At 39.4% G+C, this 12,749-nt stretch overlaps 1 protein-coding gene across 1 annotated transcript in view; it reads left to right on the top strand.

The window, feature by feature from the left end:
* Positions 1-12,749, top strand: part of DCHS2 (dachsous cadherin-related 2) — a 277,604-nt gene that overhangs the window by 117,214 nt on the left and 147,641 nt on the right. The window contains exons 2-3 of the mRNA XM_030926304.1: positions 825-1,016; positions 12,274-12,505. Coding sequence (XP_030782164.1) covers positions 825-1,016; positions 12,274-12,505 — 424 coding nt within the window. The remainder of the gene's footprint in view (positions 1-824; positions 1,017-12,273; positions 12,506-12,749) is intronic.

Genomic DNA, 12,749 nt, shown 5'->3' with positions numbered 1-12,749 from the left:
ACTGTATACTCCCACAGTTAGTATAAAGAAGTTAAGTGCTTTTATAATTTCACTTGCTTCATCTTTTCTATCAGGTACAGGATTGCTGGTAACATAAGTGGTACGTATGGCAAAATAAGACGGTGCCTTTTCCTCTGGGCATGTCAGTGTTTGTGCCTGTTTTGGAGAGCACAGCATGGGCTGGATTTCATTCCCCATGTACCTACAGGCACCTGGAGACTGAATGCTATACCACTGTGCAGGGCTCTGACTGGTACATTACTCCCAGAAGGAAAACTGGCCAGGGAGACTCAACTCTCACATTCCAGCATGAATTCTGTCCTTGGGATTGGGTTTCTAGTAATGGTGGCATTTACTGTCTTGATTTCTTGGCCCTCCCCTTGCTGCTCTCAAAGGAGGGGGCATCAAGCCTATCACTTGAAGGCCTAGGTATGAAAGGGAATCAACAGCTTGGCTGTCAGGTCCTTAATCCTATGGGTATTCTTAAATCTTTGAGATTGGATGAGATTTATTAGGTATAGTGAATGAAATAAGAAGAAAAAGAACACAGGGCTGAGCCCTAAGGACCTCAAACTTTCATAGATCATCTGAAAAGATATGAGTGGGCAAAAGGTATTGAAAAGGAGAACTCACAAAGAAAGAAGAAAAGTGAAGGGGGAATTATCACAGAAGGTAAGCGAGGAGAGAGATATAAAACCACAGCCTAGGCTTTGTGAATAGCTATGGGGGTTATGTGGTTGTGAAAATTATTGTAATAATTCATGACTAACTGAAAAGTAATGCTAGCATTTCTATTTCCTCCTGATCACCCTTCTGTCTCATAGGTGACAGCCTCTGATGCAGATTCAGGACTCTATGGCTTTATTGAGTATTCTCTTTATGATGGATTTCTGAGCTATGAAGCACCTCAGGCATTCCGGATCGACCCTCATGATGGGCGAATCTGTGTTTCTCAAGATATTGACAGGGAAAGGGATCCTGCTACCTATGATCTCCTGGTGAAAGCTAAGGACGGGGTAAGTTTTTATGTATGAAGTTTATTTTAAACATAATCACGAGTGAGCCACTGTGATTATGTGAGCCACAGAGGACCAATGATGATCAACAATTGGGTCATTCTGCTTCATGTGTCACTGCCTCTTTCCTTTGCTGAAGTTTTTTGAAGCAAATATCAAGCATGTTATTTCACCCACAAATAATTCAATAATACCTCTAAAAAATAATGACTTTGAAAACACAAAACTACGAAACATTAACAATAATGCTTTAATGATAGCTAATATCCTTTCTATGTTAAATTTTCTTGATTATCTAAACATGTCTTTTATAGTTGGTTTCTTTGAATGAAGATCCCAATAAGTTCACAAATTGATTTGATTGATATATTCTTTAAGTTTCCATGTATAACAGTCAGGCCTCTTACCTGTTCTCCTATGGCTTTTTAAAAAAACCAAGTCATTTGTCTGGTAGATTTTCCACATGCTAAATGTGGCTGATTACATCCTTGGGATTCATTTACCGTGTTCTTCCATTCCCTCTATTTCCTATAAACTGGCATTAGAGACAGAGAGCTGACTGTTTTCAGATTCATTTAGGTGATGCCATTTGCTTCTTATTGCATCAGCAGACACATACCATTATTTTGTTACAGGTTGAAGAATGGTAACTTTTGAATTCTATTATTCCTTTGCATTTATTATCTGGAATTCTTCAACTAAGGAAAATGTTCTCACAACAACTATTTGATTACTCTTAAGTGTAATTCACATAGGAAATGCAGGATAAGGCTTTATTATTTGTTTTTATTTTACCAGATTTTTTGAATAGTAACTTGCTGTCTTAACTATCTCCAAAGGTAAACAATAAATTTTTTCTAGTTTGAGTATAAATTCCTGGATTTTAAAAAATTTAATGTATTTCAATACATTGCTGACCCTATCCTTTCTGATGTTCTCATTGACCCATTCTTGATCAGTGAAGGCACTTTCAATTTGATTCCTTTGTCTTTTTTTGTTGTTAAACTTTTAAATTGACATATAAAATTCATACAGAGAAATGCACAAATAATAAGTGTATAGCTCAATGGATTTTTGCAAAATAAACAGACCCATAAAAGCAAATGAGAAAACATTAAAAAGCAAATAAGAAAACCCAGAGGCCCCCTCTTTGCCTCTTGTTGTAACTGTCCTCCCTCCACCTCCCCATCCCCCATCCCTGCCTTTTTAGAAGCCACTGTTGACTTCTAACACCAAGCATTAGTATACCAATTTTTTAAACTTTCAGTGAATGGAATCATACAGTATGTGTTTCTATCGAGTTTCTTTTGCTGAACATTATTTGCCGGAGTCATTTACGCTGCTGTGTATAGCAATAGTTCACTCATTCTCATTGGTTTATAGTATGACTTTATGTGAATATACAATAATTTTAACCTATAATTAATGGTACCCATTTTTGGATGTGCTTCTTTTAACATTCTTATACTTGCAATATGGTGAACAAATGTAAGCATTTCTCTTGAGTATATACTTAGGAGTAGAATTGCACTCCCACCAGTAAAGTATGAAAATTTCATTTGCTATACATTCTCCCGAACATTTGATATTTAATGCCTTTTCGATTATAGCAATAATAGTACTTATGTAATGGTATATCACATTGGGGTTTTACTTTGTTTGATAACTAATGAGGTTTTTTCATGTTTATTGCCATTTGTATAATTTGTGAAGTGTCTGTTCTTCACAAGAAGAAAATCCTTTATTCATTTTCTATTGTTATTGTTGGATCTTTGTCTTACTGACTTGCATGAGTTCTTTATATTTTTGGCCTGAAAGTCCTTTGTTGGATATATTTATTGCATATATTTTTCTCCCATTCCATGGTTGGCCTTTTCTATCCTTAATGGTTTCTTTTGAGGAACAGAAGTTCTTCATCATAATAGAGCTTAGTAGTTTCTCAGTTTGTTTTCCTTTATAGCTAGTGATTTTTGTGTTCTTTTAAGAAATATTTGCTTATCTTAGGGATATGAGGGTGTTCTCTTATTGTTTTCTTACCTTCATACTTACTTTTTATCAATCTGGTGGGATGAAGTTTTGTTATTTTTTTCCCTATGGTTAACCCAGCACCACTTACTGAAATGATTATTCTCATTTTTACCTATTTATCCACTTTAGTGCTAGCAACATCTCTCTTAATTATTTTAGCTCTATCATAGGTCTTGGCCTTAACTATTCTTGACCATTTACCTTTCCAAATACAGTTTAGAAACAACATGTTCAATTTGCATTTTTTACAGCAAAGGTGGCCTACTATACACACCATTCTGCACTTTGATTTTTTTTTTTCACTTATTTCATTTTGGAGACCTTACTTATATTTTTCACTTATACATTTTGAAGACCTTCCTTGTTTCTTTTTCATCTGCTTACTACTCTTTTGTATAGACGGACCCTACTAACACCTCTCTAGTCTAATTGTTCTCTTTTGAAATTAATGAGAGAATCCACCTATTTAAGCTATGAATTTTTGGGAAAAAATGAGTCTAAATGTATTGCAAGTAAACATGTAAAAATGAACAAGAACGTAAAGCCCTTTATATTCAATAAAATATTCATGATCTGTTTGGTTAGGTTTTTGCCAATACCTTACTATGTGGTTTCAGGAATCCCTGATTCTATGTAAGAAAATATGTAGGAAACAAAAAATAGGAGTAAACAGAATTTATATTAATTCAAGTCTAGGTAATTATTTGAAGCCCAATAGATGCACACCCAAATATTAATCCAAGGCTTTAGAAATTTATTCTTGATAGATTTTGAGACAATTGTTTAATGCCATCCTATAATTCAATAATGGGTTTGAAACATTACTCTCATGAAAAACACCAAAAAGAATTAGCTGTGTCTTCCAGGCTACTGTCTGCTGTCCACTGTGATCAAAACGAGCCCCTGTTGGTTCAACTAGCTGCCAGGTTTTGGTGGCCAGATGCAGGACATAGAGATCCTAGTAGTGGTAGAACTGCTATCCATCAGGAGAAGCAAGCTTGCTTGCAAACACTCATAACCTGTCTGCCACATCAATGCACCACCACAGCCTGGAGAGCACAGTGCCCCAGAAGTGAATTGGGAATTTTGACTTTAATCCAGGTGTCCTTTCTGGTATTGTAGATATAGAAGTGGTTATGTAAGCAAGTTTTTTTGCTATTAAAATATTCACCTCCTAAAAGGATCAATTCATTGTTTTCAGGATGAGCATAGAATGATACATTTAGCCCTGGTGAAGGTGAGGAACATGATGTTTTTATAATCTGAGTCTTTTAAACATCTGGTGCCTTCTCCCCTGAGTGCTTGCACACCTTCTCCATCTTGGCTGTGGTTTTCTCCTTCTTGCCCTCTTGCCCGTCTTGCAGGTATGAGGCTGAATGGAGATCCAGGAAGGGAACTGTGTGCAGGAGGGAGCCATCTTGGAAGCAGGTCCCCTCCTGGAAGCAGGACCCCTCCTGGAAGTAGGTTTTTGTGAAAACAGGGCCTGGCACAAGCCCAGGGATGCATTTTAAAAAACAGATTCTGGAAGAGCCTCCACATCACAAGCTTTTAACAAATCCCTAACCTTCACTCTGGACCTAAAACTGCCTCCAGCATTCCTTACGTTTGCCTCACAATATATGGAGAGCAAGCAACATATGTGCTTTCATGTGAGTGTATGTGTATGTATACTCATATAGTATGTATATGTGTATATAAACATATATACAAATATAAAGTTATCCAGTGTGCAGTGTTTACTCTGTTGACTGCGTAATCCTCATGAATTTCTGTGATGAACTGAGTTTTTACAGGATGACTTCTGCATCTATCATAATTATTCTTTGCAATATTAATTAGCAGTACATGTCCCTCAGAAATGCATAGTCAAAAAGGTTGGCAAAGAGAAAGATGACAAGGTTGGTAATGATCAGTAGTCTTCCCCTGAAAGCAATGTAGACTGCATTCAAAGAATAAATTAATGCAGACAGGATATTTTAGGTTTACGTTGTTGGATTCTAGGCCATAATGAATTTATTTAAAACAATAAACTGAACCTTGACAGAAGTCCTTTAACTTTATATTATTACCTTGACAATCTATGGTTTTTCCTCTGATTCTTTCTGTTTTTAATAAATGTCCTGAAAGCCCTTTAGAAGAAAATTGCTGAGAACCCATTTGCCGGTGGTTACTAAGAGATTTTTATCTGCCAGTAGAAGAATTTTTCTTGTAAAATACATTGATGTTCGTTGTCACTGCTCTATTTATCCTTGTGATAACTGTCAATATTTTTTCAACTGAGTCACTTCTGCTCTACCGATATTACTTCTGAAATACTCTATTTTTGCTGCCACTGCTGCTGCTGTTTATCTCATAAATCATGAGAATGCTATAAAATTACATAATGGAACCAAACAATTGGATTACATTGGCAATCAAGTGGTTTTTCACAATAAAACTCTATAATTTAATTATTCCATGTTTATATCTAATTTTATGTGTCCTTTTCCCATTCATTTTTACCACATAGATCTTTTTTGGTGTGTATGCTTGTTAACACTCTATCCCTATTTTTTTGTTACATCCTGGACTCTGTAGCTGACATATGTGTTTGAGATAAAACTATTTCAACGCCATCTCACCACTCAATGTTTAAGGGAGGATTTTGTCAGACAAGCAATATAGGAAGTAAATGGACTGAGCTCTTCACTGGTGTATACATTCATGAGAAAATTTGGCTACTGAAGTTGTGCTCATAGTTTGTGTGCAATGCAGTTACTATCAAAACGTAAACTTGCTGAATAAAAAGGCACACTCATTTTCATTTTAATAGAGTGTGTTTTTTCATGTTCTAACAAATGTTCAAATGCTTATTCCTGTCTTTTGTTTGCTTCATTACCACCCTTCACCTGTTCTAGGAATGAGCAGTTGCCACATTGCCCCATTGTACCGTGTTTTCTAACTAAATTGTCTGGACCATATCTTAGATTTCCCACCATTCTTTAATCTATGAGCAGGATGTATCCCAAAATATCTTCAATACCTCTTTACTGCCTTCTAATCTCTAATAGTTGAAGCATCCCAGCCTTTTATTATTACCCATATTCTCTTCCCCACCCTGCTCAGTTCATCCCTTAATTTGAATCAATCTCCTACTGATGTGGTTTGGATCTGTGTCCCATCAAATCTCATGTCGAACTGTAATCCCCAGTGTTGGAAGTGGGGCCTTGTGGGGGGTGTTTGGATCATGGGGGTGGATTTCTCATGAATGGTTTAGCACCATCCCCCCTTGGTACTGTTCTCATGATAGTGACCAAGTTTTCATGAGATCTGGCTGTTTAAAAGCGTGTAGCAACACCCCTTCGCCTCCGCCTTCTCTTTCTTGCTCCTGCTCCTGCACCCCCTTTGCCTTCTGCCATGATTGGAAGCTTCCTGAGGTCTTCCCAGAAGCTGAAGCTGCTATGCTTCCTGTTCACCTGCAGAACCATGAGCCAATTAAACCTCTTTCCTTATAAATTAATCAGTCTCAGGTTTTTTTATAGCAATGTGAGAATGGTCTAATACACCTACCCACCTTCTCTGCCCTTCGAAATGCTTCTACCATGCCCTTTGGAACTCGTGGTCCATTATTTAGCAAACTCTTTTATGAACTTAAGTTAGTCTCTGTTTGTTCCTTTAACTTATGGCCCTGATTAAAAACAACCTACCTGCCAAGGATACCCATTCTTTTCTGCACTCTCACAAGGAAGTCCATAGTCCACCAATCAAAAGCTGGCAGAAAGTGAGTTGGGTGCCCTGTTTGTTGCCCAAGGCAGCATCCAAATAATTTCTACTCCTTTCTCTATCAAAAATGAATCCCTTTTGAAGTTCTTGTTGTGTGACTATACCATAGATTACCATAGATACTCCTCCTTTTTTTTTTCCCCCCATCATGATTTAAACCTCTTTATCACTTAGGACTTTCACACTTTGTTCACAGTCTTCCTCTTCACCAGTTTCCTCATCATTCTGGGAGACTTTACTATTCATTTGCTAAACAACACAGCACCCTGAGCCTCTCAGTTCCTTGACTTTCTAATTTCCAAGGATTATCATCAGTAATTGCACAGCTTTGACATCTTGGCTTCAAGCATGCTAGATCTGATAAGCATTTTTATCTTTCTGTCTAATTTACTGTAGCACGTCTGCTCTAATCAACAATTCTTCTCCCATGTTAAGATCATTGATTTGTTACCCATCACTAAAGTCATGCGGTTGCAAACTTCCTTTATCATCCCCACTCAATAGAACTCTCCTGGTAAAACTCCAACTCTGTGTAAATCTGACTCTGCCTTTTCCACGCTTGCAGCAGCTGAACGTACTTGGAGAAAAATAACAGGTCTGCTTGAGAGCGAAAGGTCTTACCTTCCTGCCACCAAATCCACTACCCTACCTGTATATCAGCTCACATTCTTTACGTTCTTTTCTATTATCTTTTTAGAGATGTCGTTGTTTGCATCAAAAGCAAATATCTCTATTGTTTAGGGTCCCATCCATTCTGGCCTTCTTACAGATAACATTTTTATAATGATTTTCTCTTTTTTCCTGCATCTTTAATTTATCAAGTTCTTTTGAATGACCCTCATAAGCATACAGGGCATAATAATAGTCCCTATCTTAAAAAAACTACTCTGGATTCCCTTTTGATGTCATGTACCTTTTCAGAAAACCATTTTATTCCTCTCCTTTCCGACACAGCAAGTCTACTAAAATAGTCGTCTCCATTTCCTCACTTTTCAATCTTTATTTGATCGATTTTTTCCTCTCTACCTGTCCTATAAAACTGCTTTTCTCTACATGGTTACTGTTGTGCCATATCTTGGAATTCTTTATTTATTTTTATCTGATACGTCCTCTCAATGAATTTGAAGATATTCTTTGGACGCTGCTTCTCTTGGATTTGGTGATGTCACAACTTAGGTTTCTTTTTTTTCCCCCTTGAACAAGGTGGAACCTCATTTCCTTCCACCTTTGTTCATTTAATCATGAAATACAGACTGGAGTTCATTGACATAGAAAGCTCACTGGAGTGAAACCACAGCTCGCAAGAGCTAAGAGATGTGAAGGAGAGATGTTGTTAATATTCTACTATTCAGGAGTCCCAGAAGGCAAGAACAAAGAGAATGGAAAGCAGACAATTACCAAAGTAGAAGTAATAGTAGAAAATGTTCCCTACCTGCTGACTGCCCTAGGCGACCCTCCTGCCTCCAATATTATATGCTTTCAAGCTTGGAGCTTTCCAAAACTACTTTCATCTTTTACAGTATAACTTGAGGGAATTGAGTTTCCTACTATAATCCTCACAATTAAATGCTTAAAATGAAATAAAAATGCCACATGAATCATTGGTCAAAAAGAAAGGATAAGATAACATTAAGATATATTCATGCATGAAATTTATGGGATGTATTAGCTACCTATTGCTGTATAACAAATTATTCCTGAAGCTAGCAGCTTAAAATAGCAAACATTTATTATCTTATATAGTTTCTCAGGGCCAGGAACCTGCCAGTGGCTTTGCTGGGTGGCTCTGATTCAGTCTCTTATGAGGTTGCATTATCAAAACAGTTTCCATCAGTTAGACAGAAGTTTAGCTACACAGCACTGGGAAGCACACACTCTAAGTGGATGGAGAAAATGAGTTTAGATCAGCTTTTCCCGGACTGTGTTCTGGGGGAAACTGGTTTCCCAAAATGTTTCTTCCAAAGAGCATTCTGGAGCCTAAAAAGAGTGGGGAACACCTCGGAACTCACTCCCTCTAGAAATGTACATACAAAAGGCTCTGCGAGAAGTTCTGAGGCAAAGAATGCATCCACTTAACTTGATGAATTCAGCATTTTCCCACCTTTTGTCTAAGGAACTTCTTTATTTTTTTGTTAAGATATATCTCTTCTTCCCTACCCCAGATGCCTCTTGTCATTTCATTAAGGAAAGCAATAGTTGTCCCATGTGGGTGTTTAAGAAGACAACATTAGAATTCTGTCCTTTTACATTTTATTTTTCTGATATTTATAATATAAATAATACATTAGCACAGTAAATATATATATAGTTTATTAGCAGATAAACTATATATATATTAAGAATGTATGCACCACATTTTATACTGATGGAGTCTACTGCTGTGTAGAATAAATCTGTCCTCCTTAGCACTTAAATCAGGTGAGAGGAATCTGACTGCCCAGCCTCTGCCACTACAAGCTCAGCCCTCCCTAACCCCACTAGTGTACTTACCCAACCAGCAACAAATATGTATTGTTGGCCAGGCACCGTGGCTCACATCTGTAATCCTAGCACTTTGGGAGGCCAAGGCAGGTGGATCACCTGAGGTCGGGAGTTTGAGACCAGTCGGACCAACATGAGGAAACTCCATCTGTATTAAAAATACAAAATTAGCCGGGGGTGGTGGCACATGCCTGTAATCCCAGCTACTCAGGAGGCTGAGGCAGGAGAATCCCTTGAACCCGGGAGGTGGAGGTTGTGGTGAGCCAATATCGCGCCACTGCACTCCAGCCTGGGCAACAAGAGAGAAACTCTGTCTCAAAAAAAAAACAAAAAGAAGTATTGTTCAGTGACAGGACGTTTTCCACTTTGTGCATCCAACATTTGTTTATTTTTTATAGCATTGCCTGATTTAGGATTTTTGTTCTTAAATATCTTAAGCTGGGGCAATATTCATTTCTTCATATTTTCCCCACTTTTTCATTATTTCTTTTACCTCAACCCTAAGTGACTTCTTGAACTTGAGGAGAGATAAAGAAGAAAGAGGAAAGGGAAAGGAAAAGGGAAAGCAAAACTGAGATGGAAGGCAGTTTGGAGCAGCAGCAGGGTCTGTGGCAGAGGTGAAGGAATATTTTCTATAAGCTTCTCACTAGTCTGCAGTCCCCCGTACTACGTCGAACCTGGAGACATACAGGTTACTTACGGTGGCTGCAGATGTAGGGCCACCCAGCATTTTAAGCATAAAGGCCAGATGGATGAACTTGCATTGTTCTTTGTGGAATCATAACCAGCCCCATTTCTCCTATTCTAATTGATACCTGGCATGGCTCTGGCACTTTATTCAACTCAGAACATAGAAAATCAGACTTTTTTTTTTTTTTTTTTTTTTTTTTTTTTTTTTTTTTTTTTTTATGGGACGGAGTCTTGCTCTGCCACCCAGGCTGGAGTGCAGTGGCCGGATCTCAGCTCACTGCAAGCTCCGCCTCCCGGGTTTACGCCATTCTCCTGCCTCAGCCTTCCGAGTAGCTGGGACTACAGGCGCCCGCCTCGTCGCCCGGCTAGTTTTTTGTATTTTTAAGTAGAGACGGGGTTTCACCGTATTAGCCAGGATGGTCTCGATCTCCTGACCTCGTGATCCGCCCGTCTCGGCCTCCCAAAGTGCTGGGATTACAGGCTTGAGCCACCGCGCCCGGCCGGAAAATCAGACTGTTTCTAAATTATTTCCCCATCCTTTTTTAGTCCTCAAAGCCTGGAGTATAAGGGACCTCAGAGCTAAGAGCGGAAGAGTCATTTCTGGGTTTGTCTTACCTTCTTCCCAATCTTCGTTCTTGCCCTCCCCCGCTCCCTGTCAACAAGTGCTTCCTCTCTGTCTGCATGGCAGCAGTTCTCCCTTTGTCTCTTGCCAAATCTTCTTCCTCCTTGTCGTTCTTTCCTCCTTGCTCTGTGCCTCCCTGCCAAAGTAGAAAAAGGAAACAAAAAAGATGAGGAGGGGGAGGACGCATGAGTGAGAAAACCCAGGCCGTTGTGACTTACCAAGGATTTTTGTCAAAGATGAAAGTGTCAACATGTACCAGATAGAAATGGAAAATGGTGCTTTAAAGTAGGAACATGTGTTTTACTTTAGAAAAGTAAAAATTGCAGAGGATTATTTTCTTCTATTTCATTTGCTCTCTTTCTCCTTGATTTTAGGTGGAGGCAACACAAAATAAGCAGTATGGGATTCATTTCTCACTACTTTAGGTGCTGTATTTCCTTCTAAAACTTGAAAAATCCAGAATTCCCAAACAAATCTGGCCCCCAGGATCTGGGATGAGTACCTGCACTGCTCCTGTCCTCCTTCAGGCCCCATCCACTCTGGACTTGATTCAAAGAGCCTCCTCCTTGCCCATTCTCCTTCCTTCCACTCTGCTGCTCTTCAGTCTGTTCTGAACACTGCGGCTAGAGCAGTGTTAACATCTCAGTGAAATCAGGTCACTCTTGTGCTCAAAGCCCTCCTGTGTGGAAGAACCATGTCCTTCCAGAGACCTGCAGAGGTCCCTGGGACTCACTCCTGCCTTTCTGACCTCAGCCCTTCCTGCTTCCTTGCTGTGGCTGAGCAGGCCTGAGAGGCACACGCGGTTTCTGCCTCAGTGCCTTTGGCTCTGCTCTTTCCTCTGCCTGTTACTCTTTCCTTTCTGGTACCTGAAGTCTAGCTGCCTCATGTGGGGCGGTCTGCACAGCAGTGGTACCTTCCTAGTGAGGGCTTCACCTGGGCACCCCCCCACCCAGGCTCCCTCACACCTTCTTCTTAGCACTTACCAGCATTCATTTAAAAATTATCTTAGGGATAAAAGTGATTTTGATTTCTTTTTGAACATCAGGACAACTTTCCTTGAATATATTTGGCCTCTATTCTGAAATTGTTGCCTCACAGCTGCTCTAAGTGGAAATTTCATTCCATGCTTAAGAAGGGTGGATCACGAGGTCAGGAGATCGAGACTATCCTGGCTAACACGGTGAAACCCCATCTCTACTAAAAAATACAAAAAAAAAAAAAAAAAAAAACTAGCCGGGCAAGGTGGCAGGTGCCTGTAGTCCCAGCTACTCAGGACACTGAGGCAGGAGAATGGCGTAAACCCAGGAGGCGGAGCTTGCAGTGAGCTGAGATCCAGCCACTGCACTCCAGCCTGGGCAACAGAGCGAGACTCCATCTCAAAAAAAAAAGAAAAAAAAAAAAAAAAAGAATCAGCAGTGAAGTGTACATACCATGCTATTACTTATGAATTCATACATCAAGGTTGGAAATAAAATGAATTTATAGATGTGTTTGTGGGTGTGTATGTGTGCGTGTGTAGTTTGTATGTATATATACATACACATATACATATATACACCCCCCTACATATTCAAATTTTGTTGTTTCAAGACTATTCTAGGGCCATTGTCAATTATTCTACATCCCAGTGTTCAGCAAAAACCCGTTTGTAATCACTGCTCATTCATCCACCAGGGTGGGCTAAGTGCCCAAGCCTTTGTTCGTGTGGACCTGGAGGACGTGAATGATAATCATCCTGTGTTTAACCCATCAACCTATGTGACAAGCATCAGTGGTGAGACCCAGCCAGGCACTGAGATCATCAATGTTCTTGCCACTGACCGGGACTCTGGGATATATGGGACAGTGGCTTATGAGCTTATTCCAGGAGATGTGTCGTCCCTTTTTACCATTGACTCCACCACAGGTACGTGATCTTGGAGTAGTTTTCATCCTTTGGCTATAAAGTTTCTGCTTAACCACTTAACAGCCAGAAAATTAGAAAAAGTGACATTTTTTCAATAATGGGAGTGTCGCAGGACTCACTTTACCTTCCAGCAGGCACTGAAGTATATTGAAAAGGGCTGAGGCTTTGTAGTCTGTTAGACCAGACCTGGATCTCAGTCCCAGCTTTGCCTACTACTGATCTTGTGGTCTTTATTGGCCTCAGT

This window comes from Rhinopithecus roxellana, chromosome 2 (genome assembly GCF_007565055.1).
Source record: "Rhinopithecus roxellana isolate Shanxi Qingling chromosome 2, ASM756505v1, whole genome shotgun sequence".
NCBI classification, from domain to species: Eukaryota; Metazoa; Chordata; class Mammalia; order Primates; family Cercopithecidae; genus Rhinopithecus; species Rhinopithecus roxellana.
This window is presented reverse-complemented; position numbering and strand designations above follow the sequence as displayed.